This window comes from Hipposideros armiger, unplaced genomic scaffold (assembly GCF_001890085.2).
Source record: "Hipposideros armiger isolate ML-2016 unplaced genomic scaffold, ASM189008v1 scaffold_557, whole genome shotgun sequence".
NCBI classification, from domain to species: domain Eukaryota; kingdom Metazoa; phylum Chordata; class Mammalia; order Chiroptera; family Hipposideridae; genus Hipposideros; species Hipposideros armiger.
The window spans coordinates 904,595-922,878 of NW_017731907.1; the positions used below are offsets into that span (position 1 = coordinate 904,595).

Sequence of the window (18,284 nt, forward strand, 5' to 3'; positions counted from 1 at the left end):
GGCCTGAGTTTGGGATGAAATTTTGGGACTCAACAGCATAAAAATTGTCATTACACGCATGGGAGTGGACGGGCTGCCCCCAACAGATGTAGTGAGTGAGATGAATGCAAAAGAGAGAATCCAAGAAGGAAAAGCAAGAAGAATCTATCAAAGATAAAACTAATATGGGGCAGAGGCTGGACCTGAACCCAGGACATTGAGCTCCAGATCTTTCCACTGTTCCAAAAACGAGTAGGATTAAATTACCTGTTGTTTCATGTTTCTTGAGAGCATTTATGTCCTAGAATCTTTATAGATATTATACCACTTAGGACTTGCGTAAAACTCGATGGTAGATGAGATTATCCCCATTTATAGATGAGTCTCAGAGAGACTCAAAGGCACATAGCTGATAAACCACCTAACCAGAATTGAAACCCAGGTTTGTCTGTGCTCATATGACTAAACCATGTTCACCTCTTTTAAGGTAAAAAGATGTGGTTCCTCACTGTTTCGTAGGAGAGGCAAACAACTCATTACAATTTACTCTGAGAAGTGCAAAAATAGAGGTGAATGCTTGCAGCCCCCATTCATAAACAGAATTCTCTAGGCTCTTTTTTGTACTGTGTAGTGAGTTGGGAGTTGGCTGGAATGTGTACAAATGTTTCTCTCTCTCTCTCTCTCTCTCTCTCTCTCTCTCTCTCTCTCTCTCTCTTTCTTTTTTTTTTTCTAGTAAGATGATAGCACAGTCCATTTGGAAGGAGAGATGAGCCACCACGGAAATACTCAGTCCCACACATGCTTGCGGCTACCCTCTAAAATTCCCAACCTGGCTGGAGGCACTCAAAACAAAACCTCCTGTTCCCTCCCAGGACCACTGGCGCCTGGAGCCTGCCTCCTGCCCCTGCCAGAGGCTTAGGCCAACCCCAGCACGATGGGGTGGAGGAGCTCCCTGCTCTGAGCCCAGCCATCTCTCCCCCAAAGAGGTGTGAGCAGGCGCCTGGGCTTTCTCAATGCAGGGAAACTCAGCTGACTGTAACATAGCCTTAGGTGAAAGTCAGCCAGCGGCATCCTTCGTGGAGCCAGCTCGGGCACCGACATGAGAAGAGGTAGGAGCACATGGAGAGACGCTTCTGATCCCTGCTCTACCACTTCTGATCCTGGGCAGCTCGCTGACCCTCCTCACGCCTGTCTCTGCAGCTGGATATGGGCTGCCTAAGCTTGACCCCACACACTCTCAGGGTAACTGTAAGCCTGAATGCAGGTGTACACACTCACAAGTCTCTTGCTACCTGAGTTATCCCCCAGCACGTTCTGCGCTCCTGCTCCTCCTAGATCGTAAGCTTCAGGAGCACAGGGATGATGTCTCTTATCTGGCTCTGATGGTCACCTTTCTATATGGCTTCATGTTTAAAACAGTTTGAACTCAGTGTGTGGTATCCAATAAATATTTGCTGAATATTTACTCAACTAACATAAGATAATATAGATAGGAGCCATTAAATACAACCTATGAAGTAGACTGTCAAGAAACCCCCAGATAATGCTGGCCACAGATTAGAGAGGTAGGAGAGCAAAGTGGGTACTTAGAGAAACCCCAAGAGACCACCCAGTGCAACCCCATGAGTCCCAGGCCATGTGAGTGCGGGCAGAGTCTGTGTGGAACTACCTTGGTGGAGAGTTCTGATTTGCCAACTGGGAAGAATGACTCAATTTCATGGCAACTCAGAGGATCTCAAAGACAAAAGAGATTAAACATCTCCAGTCTAATTTTACTTATAGATGAGAAGAAGGTCTAGAGCAGCGGTTCTCAACCTTCCTAATGCCGCAACCCCTTAATACAGTTCCTCATGTTGTGGTGACCCCCAACCATAAAATTATTTTCGTTGCTACTGTAGAACTGTAATTTTGCTACTGTTAGGAATCGTCATGTAAGTATCTTTTTGTTTTCCGATGGTCTTAGGTGACCCCTGTGAAAGGGTCGTTCGACCCCCAAAGGGGTCGCGACCCACAGGTTGAGAACCGCTGGTCTAGAGAGAGAGAAGGAAATTGGTAGTTTTCATAGCTTGGATCCTGCAATTCCTCCTCTACTATTTCCTAGCTGTTCGACCTCCTTCAGCTTAGATTTCCTCATTTGTGGAGTAAGTATAATAATAGGACCTATCTCACTGGGTTGTCATGAGTAGGAAATGTGACAGTGTCTGTAAAGAGCCCGAAGCGTCTTTGGCACATAATAAGCCCACTGTGACTGTTAGCAATTACTGTTTTATTATTTCTTCTTAGATTTCTATATTATTATTTCTTATTACTGTTGCCTGACTTAAAGGGTGGTTTCACTGAGGCTTTTTCCCAGCCACAGTTTTTCAAAAACCGATTCTTTTTAATAAGCAGTAGGGTCTGTTGATGCAAAAATATACCCATCCTTCAAACCATATGATGTTTTTATTTAAAGAAAAATGCAGAACTTGAAGCCCTCATGAAAATCAAGACGCTTGTACAGCTTCGTGATGCTGCGCCTTGCCCACACAGCCCTTTCCTGCCTGGGATGCCCTCCCTCTCTACCTAAGGAAACACTCACTCCTTCTTCAAAGCCTAGCTCCAGCGGGCCACCTCGCCAAGGGCTCTCTCTTCCTCCAGGCAGCTGGGGCTCCCAGCACACTCTCCTCCTCTCTTACTGGAGCACTTGGTGCGTTTTGTTGTAATTCTTTTTACCTCCACCTCTGTCTTCCCAGTCAGAGTTAAACAGCATGCCCAAGGTTATAAAAATACAAAGCAGGCAGGCACCACACTCCACAGAGTCTATATTTGGCTCTGACAAAATATGGTCTTGTTTCTGGGCTACCATTTGAATCCTTCATTTGCCTTTCAGGGCAGCAAGCAAGAGCCATTAGAGCCCCACAGACTCACTCAGAGGGAACAAACCTTCCAACCTTGAGCACAAGTAGGTCACGGAAGCTTTATTTCCCAAAGGCTTTTGGTAAGCTTCCCTGATACACTTGAAGGCTCTTTGAGGAAAGGGGCCATGCTTTCTTATTATTGTTTATCATTTTGTCTTATTATTTTTACAGCCTTGTTGCTGATTTCCGTACCTAGCATATCGTGTGCAGCCAAATGTTTTCTTTTACTGTGGGTTTCTATAACTTTACTTATATCACACATAATTGAAGAATAGATCAAATGCCCACATACAGTTTAAATTGAATGCCTATGTGCCACCACCCATGAAAAAGAATATTATGGAAGTGAATTTTGCCAGTAACTTTTAAGTACAAGTAATTGACTGTATAATGTTAACTATTTTCTTGTATTTTGCTTAATGTTCTAGCTCTTTCAGGTAATTTTGAATCTGGATTTGAACATGCCCCATAATAAACAATGCTACCAAGTTTATATCATCTGAAACTATGATAAGCCTCACTTCTATATCATCTCTTCATTATTAAGAACATTGACTAAATAAGACCATTGATAAACCTAGAGACCTCCTTACATGGTTGTGATTGCTTTGGGCTGTGGTCATTCAACTGACTGTTCCCTCATACAAGCCTCATTTCAAGGGGGAACTAATGTTTATTTGGTATTTAACATATAAGAAGTTTCTTATAAGTGACAGCTTATCTCATCTTCACAAAAATTCTCCAACATTCACATCATTTCTCCCGTTTTGGAATTGAGGAAACTGAGGCCCAGAAAATTACCGTGTGTAAGATCACCGGCCTAGAATACGGCAGCTGGGAATAGAATCAAGGTGGGACTTTGACTCCAGCACACTCTCTCCTCTGTCTTCACAAGTGTTTCAGGGAAACCTGGAAATGAAGCCTTTTGGAAATGAAGCTTCCCTAATGTACTTGTGCTCAAGGCATGACGTTTTGTTCCATTTGAATAGGTCTACGGGGCTCTAATGGCTCTTGCTTGCTGCCCTGAAAGGCAAATGAAGGATTCAAATGGTAGCCCAGAAACAAGACCATATTTTGTCAGAGCCAAATATAGACTCTGTGGAGTGTGGCCCCTGCCTGCTTTGTATTTTTATGACCTTGGGTATGCTATCTAACTCTCTGCCTCAGTTTACACATCTGTACAATAGGAATCATGATGAAATATTCCTGTAGGGTTTTTAGGAGGATGAAGTGATTTAATCCCTGTAATGAGCTTAGGATAAGGCTTATGGTAAGCACCCAGCCAGCCTTAGCTGTTGTTGTCGCCAGCAACACCATTATTACTGGAAAGTCGGTGTCCTGTGCAGACACTTATCATCAGCCGAGTATAATGAACCCTCTCCTTTTAGGTAAGAGAGGTGCTTCCAGGCCAAAACAGCCATCAGCATGGAAAGAGCTTTCACAAAAATATTTTTTAAATATTTAGGTTTATTGCAAAGGATTAAAGCATACATAAATATAAATGTGTTCATTTTCTTTTTCTCTCTCTCCCTCAAATCAAACTATTGCTCATCTTCTCCAGGATCACAGGGCTTGGGACTGATTGGAAGTGCTTTGGGAAATATATTGCTGTATCTTTGCTTCCTTGCTGTATGAGAAGCATGTGTCATTCCAAATGTGTGAGCACAAACAGGAGTCCCCCAAAGCTTCCTCCCTGGGTAGAGCCAGACAAAGCCTTCACCTGACATTTCTGAGCAGCAGAACCATAATTGTCTAATGAAGTTATGCTGTAGCTGACACAGTAACATGCTTAAATAGTGAGATGGGGGCAGTACATGACCTTTCTGAGCAATTTATATACACAAGTTTAAAAAAAAAGTGTATCATAGGGCTTGAGGCCAACATCTGCCTGGGTTCAAATCCCACCTTGGCCAATTACTAGTTGTGTGACCATGGAGAACTTATTCAGCCTCTCTGAGACTAACCTATCAAATGGGGATTCTGCAAGGGAAGGGGTGTGGGGCATGAAAAGAGGTCATTTAACTTTGGTTGGTGTCCATGTACCTGTCCAAATGCTGAGACTTAAGTGGTTGTCAACATGGTCTGTCTTATTCACCCCAAAGCAGCTCTTATTTGCCCCAAAGCAGTTTAGGGAGTCGTTTCTAGGGTTGGCGTGTGATAAAATTTTCACCAGCAAAGACAAAGTGATAAAAGTGTACTCTCTCTGGCCAGAACACTGTTCATCTCTCTCTCTCTCTCTCTCTCTCTCTCTCTCTCTCTCTCTCACACACACACACACACACACACACACACACACACACACACTCATGCAAACACACACACAACGTACCCTCCCACCCACCTGAACAATTTCTGTGTATGTTTTAACAGCTTAATTCAAACATCACCTCCTCATTAAAAGCCTTCCCTCAGCCCTGGACCAGATTAGATACCTCACTTACATGCCCTCATAGTAGATTTGGTTTTCCTTCATTTACTTATTGCAGTTTGTAATTACACATTTCTGTGATGATTTTATTAATGTCTGTCTCAGCGTGACCAGTTAATTGTCCCAGTTTGCCTAGAACGGAAGGGTTTTTCAAGGCACAGGACTTTCAGTGCTAAACCTAGGCGAATGCTGGCCAAGCCTGAATGGTTGATCACCTGCTCTGCCTCCCTCCCAAGACTGCAGGCTCCAGGAGGGCAGGGACTGTGCCCTTTTGTTTACCATTCATTCCCAGCGCCTTGCACGGACTTGGATCACAATAGGAATTCAGGAATCAGCCTTCGAGCCAATAAGAAAAGGAGTGGTTATGACAGTGTAAGCTGAATTGTCTTTTCTTGCAGAATCCTGTCTTTTTTCCCTGAGATCATTTTTCCTATTTTAAGTCTTAAATGTCCCTTTTTCATAAGTTATTTTTCACAACATTTAAAGTTGACAATGTTGTGTAGTTTCCTTGCCTTTGCTTCCCTGCTTTCCATCGAGGGGTTGGAAATCCTTCTGATTTGAGGGCTCACTAGTGTAGTGCAAAGGGACCTGGAATAGTTGGGGTCAAGACATTTAAAGAAGGTTTGTCCTTGTTCTAAAATGCTGGACTATGTATGTCATGAGGGCACAAATTATGGATATTCAGTTCATTTCTCTGTCCCCGGAGCCTGGCATAGGACCACACAGATAAGAAGGGCTGAATAAATATTTGTAGAATAAATGAATGAATAGATTTTCTGCCTACCCTCAAGGCACGCAGGGGTTGACCTGGTGTGCCTGGCTTCCTCCCCACCCACTAACAACACCTTTCCACAGCCTTGAATGTGACTTCAGCCTTCATCCCTGCTGGATGAATAAGAAGCATGTGCCATTCCAGATGAGTGAACACATGGCCCATCCTTGTCTGTCCTGGATCATCTCTTGACATCTTTTCCTAATACCTAAGAGGACTTCCATGGCCTGCCACAAAAAGAAGTTGCAGCACCTTGAATACTAAGAGCACCTCTCTCACACATACATGGTTTTGTTCCATCTATTTCCTTAACCTGGAATGCCCGCTCCTCTTCACCTGGCTAAGTCCTCTAAGTCTAAGCTTATGTCCCGTTCTCCGAGAAGCCACGCCTCACGTCCTGTTTCCCTCCATGACATGTTAGGTTTGTCTCTACCATCCCATGGACCGCAGCATATTCTATTTGTCTGTTTACTAGTGGAGCTCCCTCTGGGTGGATAGCTTCTCGAAGATAAGAACTCTTGTCTGATTCATCTCTGTGTGCCCAGCACCTAAAATGGAGATGGCATGCTATTATTGGGTTGTCAGAAAAGTCATGACGCATTTTTGCAATGAAAAATGTAGAACAATACGTCATGACTTTTCCGACAACCTAGTAGATGGCTAGTGAGTATTTATAGAAGGAGGGGACTGTATCCATTATGTATTACCACAAAAATGCTAGGCAACAAACAAACACACTATCTTAGTGACATACGATAACACATGTATTTTTGTTCACAAGTCTTATCAGTTGGGTGGGTGATTCTGGTGATCTGGGCTTGTTCGCTACTGGTCGACCAGGAGTATTTGCTGATTTTCTTTGGGCCCTCTCATAAATGCGAAGCATCATCTGCAGCAGCGGGGCTGGCTCAGCTCTGCTGCACGTCTTTCCATCCAGCAGGCTAGCCTGGGCATGGTCTCACGACAAAGGTAGAGAAGGCATCTTGAGGCGTAGGCCTGGAAAACTGGCACAATGTCACTTCCACCTCATTTTATTGGCCAAAACAAGTCACAAGGCTGACCCAGATTCAAGGGCGGGGACTCCACTTCTCAATGGGGGAAGTTGCACTGTCGCTTTGCAAAGGAGGGAGATACCAGCACCATTTTTGCAATCAGTCTACCACAGAGAGGGAGCCAGCAAGGGAATGCCTTACCAGCTTCTTTCCAAAATGATCGCTTTTGCTATCCTGGCATCTAAATGAAATTTTCAGAAAGGTTCCCAAAGATGAAGCCATGCCCTTCCTTTGGAGGGAGTGACTTCCCCACCATAAAAAGGTATTGAATAAAGAAGCTGACAGGCCAGAAGGGATTGGTGGGAAATAATTCAAAGTGATGACAAGCAAGGACCTACAACCAAGACTACTCTACCCAGCAAGGCTATCCTTTAGATTCAAAGGGCAGATAAACAGCTTCCCAGGCAAGAAAAAGCTAAAAGAGTTCACCACCACCAAACCAGCATTACAAGGGATGTTAGAGGGAATTCTTTAAGACAAAAAAAAAAAAAGTCAAAAATATGAATAATAAAATGGCAATAAGTAAAGGAGAAGGAGAAGCCGAATTCTATGGTCACAGAAATATCAGATGAGGAGAAGGCTTCTTCTAGCCCTGAGGGTCAATATTTTCACATATGTTGCCCCTTTCTTTCCAGATCAGCAAAGACCCGATTTTTGTACCAGGCGTCTGGGGCCCATATTTCTCAGCCATGGTTCCTGAATTCTGGCTGAATGAAGGTGGACAGAGTGTTACTGGAAAATTGGTAAGTTGACACTTTTTCATTATAGTCTTTAATGGGTTTACACCCTTGACTAGCTCATTTTGTCGCAATACCCGTATTCCAAGTATCTGGCAGATCTGCAGGATCCTATAAATCAGAAGAATTAACTTTCTCTTAGCGTATGGCCTAACATATGGTGCATATGCAGCACATGTTTGCCAGAGGAATGAATGTTGGTTCAGGCGATGATGATTAACCCATCCTCTCATCTGTCTTTCACACAACAGTCCATTTTTTCTCATGGCAATGAGAGTGATATTGTACTTTGCGAAAAGGACCCTGTCACTCTCCAGCCCAAATTCTTCAGTGGTTCCCCATAGCCCTTGGGACACAGTTCAAATAGTTTCGTGTATGCATCATTCCCTTTGTGGTGTCCCCCCTCCAGTCCCGTACGTGTACTTGTCACTAGGGCTAGGTTCCCCTACTCACAGCTCCGCCATGGCTCATGTCATTTCACTCCTCTGTGCTTTTGTACATGCTTCTTTTCCTGCCTGGAGAGTTCTTTATCACCTTGATCATTTTACTCATCCTTTAAGACACAACTCCACTTCTTATCACATTCTGTTATTCTTACTGGTTTACCCGTCTGTCTTTTCCGGAAGTCTAGGCGCTCCTTAAAGGTAAGGGTCATGTCATACTTCTCCTCGTATCCAGCTCAGTGCCTGGGTCTTAGAAGGGGCTTGATAAAGACATGTTGAATGCATGCAGTGGTCTCATAGGGAAGACGGGAGATCCATAAAAGAGAGATACAAGATGCCAGAGGTACAAGGCACAGCGTTGGCACAGAGCTGGGTTAAGAAACTCTTTGCCAGGGAGAAGGCATTTGTGCTGAGCCTTAAAAGATAACTAGAAACGAACCAGGCAAAGAGGGGTAGGAACACTCTTCAAGGCAGGAGAACTGGCACAGGAACAAAGTTATGGGAGTGAAAATAACAAGGCATATTTGAGGGTAATTGCAAATAGTCCAGAATTTCAGCTGTGGTGTAAACTTTTCTTAGAAGAATGACTTCCAATAAAAAATTAGAGAGCTGGGCAGGGACCACATCGTAACAATTCCCTGTAAAGCATGCTGAGGAATTGAACCTTATCTAGCAGACCAAGACCAACGGCAACCAGTGAAAGGCTGGAAGAATGGACAGACATGTCCAGATCTGTCGTAAAAACTTGGGCTAGCAGCAGTGAGGAGGAAGGGGTGCGGGCTCATGGCTGGAGGCAGGGAGACCAGTTTTAGTAGGTTACTCCACAGACTAAAAGCCATGAGGACAGTGGCAATGATGACTGAGAATTGAGGTTAGGAGATCGGCAGGCCTCACAGGGATTAGATATGGAAGGCAAGAGAATATGAGACCTAGCTTCAATTACCCAACCTCACATTTACTATGTTATATTAAAATCATCTGTTGATGGTCTGGTTCCCCCACCAACTCTTCTCAATGTTCAGCCAAATTAAAAGTGAGCTGATCCAACGCTGGATGGGGATGCCAATAACCATTAGTTTCCATTTCTTAGTGTATTAACTGTTTTATACTTTGCTGCCTCAAACCCCCTTTCAACGTCCGAGGAAGCATAGGTGAATGCTAGCTTCAAAGAGCATGTTCTCTGCCTCTGGTCCTGCGGCAGGTACAAGATGAATTACATGAATTAGACCCCCATTCAACCCTGATTTTAAGGAGCTCATTGTTTAATAGGGAAAGTCAGTGAGTATAAAATAAATACCATCCGATTGGTCTTACTAACCAGTGGTAGAAAAGTTGAGAAGTAAGACATCACTGTATGCCCAAGGTGCAGTGGGAATGGAGCTTAACCTTCTCCTATTTAAACTATTTAAACTAGTGTCATGTATTTATACAACTTTCAACTTAAATATGCATTCACTTCCTGAGACACATTGAACACCCATTCCTGAAATAAAGCCGTTTTCCACCCCACATCATGGCGTAATCATCCTTAGCAGACCCAGAACTCATAGATGACACACCCCAATGGCGTTTTTAACAAGGATAGTGACCCAGCAAACCGAGTCTTTGTGCCCAGTGCATTGTCCATGAAGCTGTCCATCAACAGATTTTCGGAGACTTAGTATGCAAATTGAACATCTGTGTCAGCCTGGAAATGCTTTTCCCAGCATTTGGCTCAAAGTTTGCCCTGTTGCTATGGATATAAGCCATCTTTGCCCAAACTTTATGATGTATCTCTGTAGAGAAGAATTGGGCACTCCTCTTTCCTGAGCCTGAAGTTAAATTTAAAAATGTAGCCTTTTTTTTTATTTTCTGCCATTAAAAATCCTTCATATAGCCCATGATGGTTTTCCACAGGAGTCATGGGAATTGTTGGCTTTTACATAGTGAGTTGTTTGTGCACCGTCAGCCAATCAAGCTGCATTCGGAGTTCCAGTTGGGGCAATTCTACATACGTAGTTTCCTTGGACATATGGATAAGGCATGATCGACTCATGGCTTACAGAGAGTGAAATCTTAAGAAATCCACAAGCTAACATAATGGGGCAAAACCTGAATCAAGAATAAAACAGACTGCACACTAAAGCATCAGTCCAGAGATACCAAGCAAAGAGTCAGAAACCACCTATAAAATAAAGAGGTAAAATAAGAATAACAATAATGATGGTAATAATAATAATAACAACAATAATTGCACCTCATTGAGTGTGTTTATCTGTGGGAAGGATTTGTATACATAATCTTGTTAGTCCTTGAATGATATTCATAATAATCACAGTGCCTAATATTTATTTTGAAGGCTTATTGCCCAATCTACAAGACTATTCCAAGAGCTTTTCGTGTACTATCTCACTTACTTCTCTCAAAACATCCATGAGGTAGTAACAGTTATTGTCCATATTTTACAGATGAGGAATTGAAACTCAGTATTAAGCACAGCCTGGAGAGATTACCGATGCACGAACACTGGCCTTTTTTTACATGGTTCCCTTGAAGTTCACCTTTTCTTTCCTCATTTATTCTTTTGTGAATTCTCATCTCTGGTTTTACAACACATTGCTGTCATACTGGACACTATAAGGGGAAGTTACATCATTTATGTTTTGTTTCATGTACACATCATCTCTCACATGTCCTGCCTGAAAGTGTCTGTTCCATTATTACATTGTCCATCGTATATTGTAAACATCCACCTAAAGCAGAAGAGGGGAGAAATAAGAGGAAAGGAGAAATAAAGGAGGGGATAGAAGGGGTGGGGGAAGAAAAACAAAAAATTATCTAAATTCTAGATTTGAAAAATAGATATTTTGTGTCATTTTTACAATTAAATACAGATCTTCCATCACAAAGCAAGTTCTTCATTCCAAGTGTATGAATAGATTGGTACTTAAAAAAAAGAAAATGTCCATCTGGTTAACTTCAGGATGAAGAAAAAATAGGATAGGATCTTTTCTGGCTCTGGAATTCTTGCTGTTTCATCTGACTGAGATTTGGACTCATTTTTCACTCATTTCAAGCTTGTGCCTCTGATATTTATTTCCTCATAGGGAAACACATGCCCGCATCCCATGGCTGAGTGATTTCAATTGCATCAATCAAGCACCCATCAAGGATTGTCTCGTGCTTGTCAATACTCTCCCCAGAACAGTTGTGCGAAAAACATTGCTTTTGCCCAGACTTTTTCCACAGAACACCAACCTGTGCAGTCACTGCATCCAGATGTTGAAGCTTATTTTCAGCTGGACCTTGGCCATCCCTCTCTCCAAGCACCCTTCTCTGTCTTGCTTGAAGTCACCTTTTGGAGGGAAGGGGTTGGGGAAAGGAGGCGAAGACCAGTTTCTAAGCTGCCCCAATGGTGGCATTCGCTTTCTGAGATGATAGGATTGGGTGGGGGTTACCTTCGGTTTGAACCCAGCATTTAAATTTATGAACTTGAGCTATAGGGTTACAATGTAGCAAGATGCTTTGTGCTCTTGGAATTTTAGGATTTGTGCATTGTGAGTGCCTGTATGCCTCCTCCCTTATACCATTGCCTATCAGCCTGGGGCCCATCAGTCTTCCATAAGTGGATCGTTGAAGGAGCACGCAGGGTACACAGTGTTGTACAGGTTACGGAGATAGTGATTTTACCCCTTCATTCATTCACTCGTGTTTACTCTGGGCCAGGCAAGAATAGTATCACATGATTCCTATCCTCCAGTAGCTTATTATCTTATGGGAAAGCTGGATATAGAACTGATAATTATAATTTATTGTAGCACATAATAGTGGATTGCACTACCCCTGCAGCCTACTGGGAGTATCTGTTAAGTGCCAAGTGCTTTTAGGCCCTATTAAGATTCAGTATTTCATCTGATCTTCACTGCATGTCTATGTGGTCATTCTTATTATGCCAGTTTTACTAGTGAATAAATAGACCAGAATAAACAGAACAGTAATGTAACTTGATTAAGGTCTTACAGTTATAAGTGGGAGAGCCTTGCTTCAAACTCGAGTCAGCTCCCGGAAACTCCAGATCTTTCTAGAACTGGATCTGACTTTTGTGGATCTGCATGTCTGAGTTTTTCTTAGAGTTCTCTTGTAGAGTCCCTTGAGAATCAATTATTGTTAGTTATAGTGACTTCCTTTACAAGTATTTTGAAGCAAACACAGTTGGCAGGCTTTGTAAGGCCACAAGAGAAACCTACGTGTGTTAGTATTGGCAGGATCTACATATAGACAGCATTTTACATTAGCTAACTGGAAAGACTTCATGGATACAAAGACCAGCTCTGCATAAACAAATGCCTCCCTCTTCTCTCCTCCTGCCTACGCTTCCACTGTATGCTTTGCGTCCCACCTGGATTCCTGCACAAATAATTACCTTCTTGCTTCTGCACTTTCCCCATCTGCCTCCTATGTCTTAGTCAATTGGGGCTGCTATAATCAAGTACTATAGACTGACTAGGTGGCTTAAATACAACAGAAATGTATTTCTCACAGTTTTGGAGGATAGAAGTCTGTATCAGAGTGTCAGCATGGTCAGGTCCTGGTGAGGGCCCTCTTCCAGGCTGCAGAGGGCCATCTTCTCCTTACATCCTCACATGGCTGAAGGGGAGAACTCTGGGCTCTTCAGAACCTTATAATGACATTAATCCCATTCATGAAAACATCACTCTCATGACCTAATCACCTCCCTAAGGCCCCCCTCCCAATACCATCACTTCAGTGGTTAGGATTTCAGTGTATGAATTTGGGGGGGTGGGCACACAGACTTTCAGTCCTCAATACCCTCTCTAAAGATTACAGCTAAAGCAATCTTGGTGAAACATAGATATAACCCTTTCACTCTCGATAGCTCTCCAATTATGTGTAGAATAAAGTCCAAATGCTTTAGAGTGATGTTTATTTACACAGACAGTATTTACTGAGTGCCTACTATGTTCAAGGCACTGTTCTGAGTGAGGAAAAGGCAGTGAATAAAACAGCCTCCTCTGTTCCCCCTCCAAAAATCAGTCCCCTTGTCAATCTTACATTCTAGCAAGAGGAGAGAGATGATACACAATAAAGTAATAAAGCAATAAGTAATTTTATTTTAGGATATAAGTTTTTAAAAATAATAGAGGAAAGCTTGTGATTCAGGTGAGCAATTTGAAAATTTAAATAAGGCAGTCAGGGTAGACTTCATTGAAGTAAGTGACGTTCAAATAAACCAACAAGGAAGGGAAGGAAATCTGGAAGAAGAACACACCAGGCCAAGAGAACAACCAGTGCAAAAATCCCGAGGGGGTTGCTTGCCAGGGTGAGATCACATGGAGGGAGCAGAGTGAACCACAATGAGAGTTGCAGGAGTAAGTTCAGAGAGGCAATGGGGGCTCTATTATTGGCCACTGTATGGATTTTGGCTTTTATGCTGAAGAAATTGGGAAGCCATTGGATAATAATGAGCGCAGGAGAGAGATGATATGATTTAGGTTTTTAAAGGATCTTTCCTCTACTGCCTGCTATGTTGGGAATAAACTCTAGGGTAGGAGTGGGGCAGATAGAAGCAGGGTGACCGGAAAGAGGTAGCAGTCCAGCTGAGAGAGAGGATGGTGGCAGTGGAGCTGGGAAAAAGGGGTCAGATTTTGGATGTATTTTGAAGGTAGAGCCAACAATAGGATTTCCTGATGGAGTGGATGGGAAGTGTGCAGAAAAAAGAGAAGTCAAGGTTTTTGAAGGATAGCGTTGCTATCCATAGGGAAGATGAATTAGATGTCAGGGCGGCAGGGGGAGGAAGGAGACGAGAATTACTCCCAGTTTTCTGACTGTAGGAACTAACTGATACACTCTCTAAAGTGATTTCCCCCCCTTATTTGTCTTTATCTTAGTAAAGAGCACTATCATTTATATTTTTATTAAAGCCAGAAAATTAGAATTAATTCTTGATTCCTCCTTTCCCCCTCTCTGCCCACATTGAATCCATTAGAAAGTTCTATTGATTCTAACTCCAAACCGTGTGTCACCAATCCATCTTTTCTTCTTCACCTTCACTCACAGCACCATCAGGCAAACCACCATTTTCTCTATCCTGGTCCATGTAAAGTGATCTTTATACACAGCATATAGTTGAGTCTTATTTTCTATACAGTCTTATAATTTCTGATTTTCTTTTTGGAGTGTTTAAATTATCTACATTTAAGATAAAGATAAATATGGTTGGATGTAGGTCCTCTGTTTTGCTATTTGTTTTCTATGGTTACTCTGTAAAATTGTCTCTGTCTTCTCTTTTCTACCTTCTTTTGGATTAATTAAATATTTTTCAATTTTCAAAATTTAATTTACATTTCTATATTTGTTTTTTAGGCACCATTTTTTTTGCCTTCTTTTTAACAATTTCTTTAGGAATTATAATAAGCATCCTAAACTTTTCAGTCTATTTAGAGCACATATTGTTAAACTTCCTGTAAGATATAAAAGCATTCAACTCTATAGTTTAGTTCTATTTACCACACCCCCAACTCTTTATGCTGTAATTGTCATACACGTAATATTTACATATGTATACCCAACAATACAGTAATTGTTATGTTGTTTGCTTTACACAGTGTATTAGCCTCCTCGGGCTGCAATAACACAATACCATAGACAAGTGGCTTAAACAACAGAAAGAGCTCTCTTCCCAGCTTCTAGATGACTGCCTTCTCACTGTGTCCTCACATGGCCTTTCCTAGGTGCATGCAGGTAAAGAGAGATCTGGTGTCCCTTCCTCTTCTTATAAAGACACCAGTTCTGTCAGAGTAGGGCCCTACCCTTATAATCTCGGGTAAACTAATTACCTCTGTAAAGGCTCTGTCGCCAAATACAGTCACACTGGGGGTTGGGGCTTCAACATCTGAATTTTGGGAGAACACAATTCAGTCCATAAGAAACAGTCATACACGTTTCAAAGAAATTCTGAGAAACAAAACACAATATTTGTATTTACCTCTATATTTATTATTTCTATTGTTTTTCATTTCTTCCTGAAAATTTAAGTTTCCATCTGGTATTTCCCTTCAGCCTGAAGAAATTCCTTTAGCATTTCTTCATTTCTTGCAGATCTACTGTCAAAAAAAATTGTCTCAGTTTTTATATTTTTTATGCATTTTACCTTCTATCTTGCAAGATATTTTTGCTTAATATAGAATTCTTGATTGACAGTTTTTTTCCCCCTTCGGCGCTTAAAGATGTCAATATGTTGTATTCTAGTACTATTGTTTCTTATGAGAATTCACCATCATTTGTATTGTTCTTCCCCTGTGTACAGTATACTGTTTTTCTCTGTCTGCTTTCAAGGTTTTCTCTTAATCTTTGGTTTTTAGTATTTATTATTCAGATTTGGTATTCTTCGGATTTATGCTTCCTCCAGGTTTGCTAAACTTCTTGAATTTGTAAATTGCCACCTTTCTCCAAATTGGGGAAATTTTCAGTATTTATTTATTTAAGTACTTTTTCTGCCCCATTTTGCTCTCATTCTTCCTACTGTGACTCTTATTCAGATTTGGTATTCTTTGGATTTATGCTTCCTCCAGGTTTGCTAAACTTCTTGAATTTGTAAATTGCCACCTTTCTCCAAATTGGGGAAATTTTCAGTATTTATTTATTTAAGTACTTTTTCTGCCCCATTTTGCTCTCATTCTTCCTACTGTGACTCTAAGTACACATATTTGAGAGCGTTGGCTATTATTCCACAGACCCCTGAGGAATTCTGTTTTTCTTTTCTCCCTCTCTCTCTTTCTCTTGCTCTCCCTCTCCCTCTCAATTAGATACTCTTTCTGTTGGTCTGTTTTCAAGATTATTGACTCTTTTTTGTGTCATCTCCAATTAGCTGCTGGACCCATCCACTAAATATTTATTTCAGATATTATATTTGCAATACTAGAATTTTCCATTTTTAGTAGTTTCTGTTTCTTCGCCATTTTCTATCTGTGTATTAATTATGAGAATATTATCCTTCATATCCTTAAGTACTGTTAAACTAGCAGCTGTAAAATTCTTGTCTTCTAATTCTAACATCTGTGTCATCTCTGGGTCATTGTGCATTAAATGACTGCCTCTTAAGGATGGCTGAATTTTTCTATTTCTCTGTGTCTAGTAATATGGGGACATATTTTGAACATTGTGATTCATGCATTCTAAGATACTGAATTATTGTTATTTCTTTGAAGAGTATTGACTTTTTTGTGTTAGCAGGTAGTTTATTTGGCTCAACTCAAACTGCAGATTTTGTCTCTCCTGTGATGGGCACCTACTAAAATCTCTCCTGAGTTCTTTTATCCTTAGCTGGGCTATTTATAATGTAACTCAGAGACCATCCAGATAGTAGGGTAGCATTTCTATACACAGTGCTGGGCTCTCTTTCTCTGATGGCTCTCTCCCTTCTGAGATCCCCCACCGTTTTCTTTCTTGCTGCTATAATTACCTTGACCTTGACCTCTCATTTCTTATCCAGGAAGGCTGCATATTTCTAGCTGAGCATTAGCTGTCTTGCATGTCTCTAATTGGAGTCTGCCCTCAGGCAAAAATCTGTAAAATCAGGAAATAATACATAGGGATTTTTTTTTTCCTTCTACGTGTCTACTCTTCTCTAGCTTCTACCTGGTTTTGGTCACTTCCCAGTGTCTTCAGAGAATTATTTGATATATTTTGATTGGCATTTATAATTGTTACTGGTGGGAGAATTGGTATGATATGAACTATTCAGCCATTATAAGAAGTGGAACCTCTAAATGATTTCTTTTAAAGCAAATAGGATTAGGTTAATCCCCTGATTGAAACCCCTCTGGGTCATCCCATTGTACTTAGAATAAAATCTAAAGCCTTTGCTTGATTTGCCCCATGTCCTATCTGTCTGTTCTCATTTTATACAACTTTTCTACTTACTTACTCCAGTCTAGTCTCCCTGGACTCCTGTCAGTTCCTAGACCATGTGAAGCTCTTCCTGCTACAGAATCTCTACATTTGTTATTTCCTTTACTTGGAAATTGTTGGTTCTTTCCTTTTTCTTTTTTTTTTTTTTTTCCTTAGCTGAATTTTCACCCTCAGGTCTTCCCTGAACCCTCTGTCTAAAATCAGTGTCCTTATTACGGTAACCTATTCCTTCAAATCATTAATCACTATCTCCAATTACTGTATGTATTTGTTGACTGTCTCTGTCTTTTAGTAGAATGTAATCTCCATGTGGACAGTTTACATCTGTCTTAAATGCTAGTGAATCCCCTGTGCTTACTACTTACTGTGACTAGAACAGAGTAGGTGTTCAATTAACATTGGTTGAACCTGTAAAGAACCTTATCAATCCAGACTATATTTGAATATCTGCTCATTTTCCACTCATAGGCAGAGCTTTGTGAGAGCAGTGGCTTTTATTTATTTTTGTATCCTGAATTATTTGAATGATGCTTAACACAAGGTAGCCATATATCACATTAGTTTCATGAATAAGTAAACTAAATAACAAACTGTAAAAATCACAAAGCTACCAACTAATTTAGTCATTTTCATTCATGACTCACTAAACTAGTTCTGCATTAAATAAGAATTTATCTACTTGTAAGTGAAGTTGTTCTATGTAGAACTAGTATTAAAGTTGTAAAAACAAGTTTGGATTTTCTTTCAGGAATGTTTGTTGTTCTTAGGAACTGTTCGGAACTATTCATTATCGAAGCCCACAATCCTTAAAGTAGCATAAAAGAAATTGTCTAGATTGGGCTTTCTTTCATTAGATTTTCATGAGAATTTTAAGGCTGGGAAAATCAGGCAAAATGTTTTCACTTTGAGATAAGAAGACTAGGTAAGTGAAGAGTGGGAATAGCTTAGATGAAAAAAGTGACATTACAGGTAAACACAAATGGAGAAAAGGCAGCCGTGACAAATGATGAACATTTATTTCTCTGAGCCTAGTGATTTCTTTATCTGCAAAGCAAGGTAAAAGATA

At 41.1% G+C, this 18,284-nt stretch overlaps 1 protein-coding gene across 12 annotated transcripts in view; it reads left to right on the forward strand.

The window, feature by feature from the left end:
* Positions 1–18,284, forward strand: part of FGGY (FGGY carbohydrate kinase domain containing) — a 415,184-nt gene that overhangs the window by 264,677 nt on the left and 132,223 nt on the right. For all 12 annotated transcript variants that reach the window (XM_019623675.1, XM_019623668.1, XM_019623671.1 and 9 more), the window contains one exon: positions 7,764–7,871. In XM_019623675.1, the coding sequence (XP_019479220.1) occupies positions 7,764–7,871 (108 nt within the window). The remainder of the gene's footprint in view (positions 1–7,763; positions 7,872–18,284) is intronic.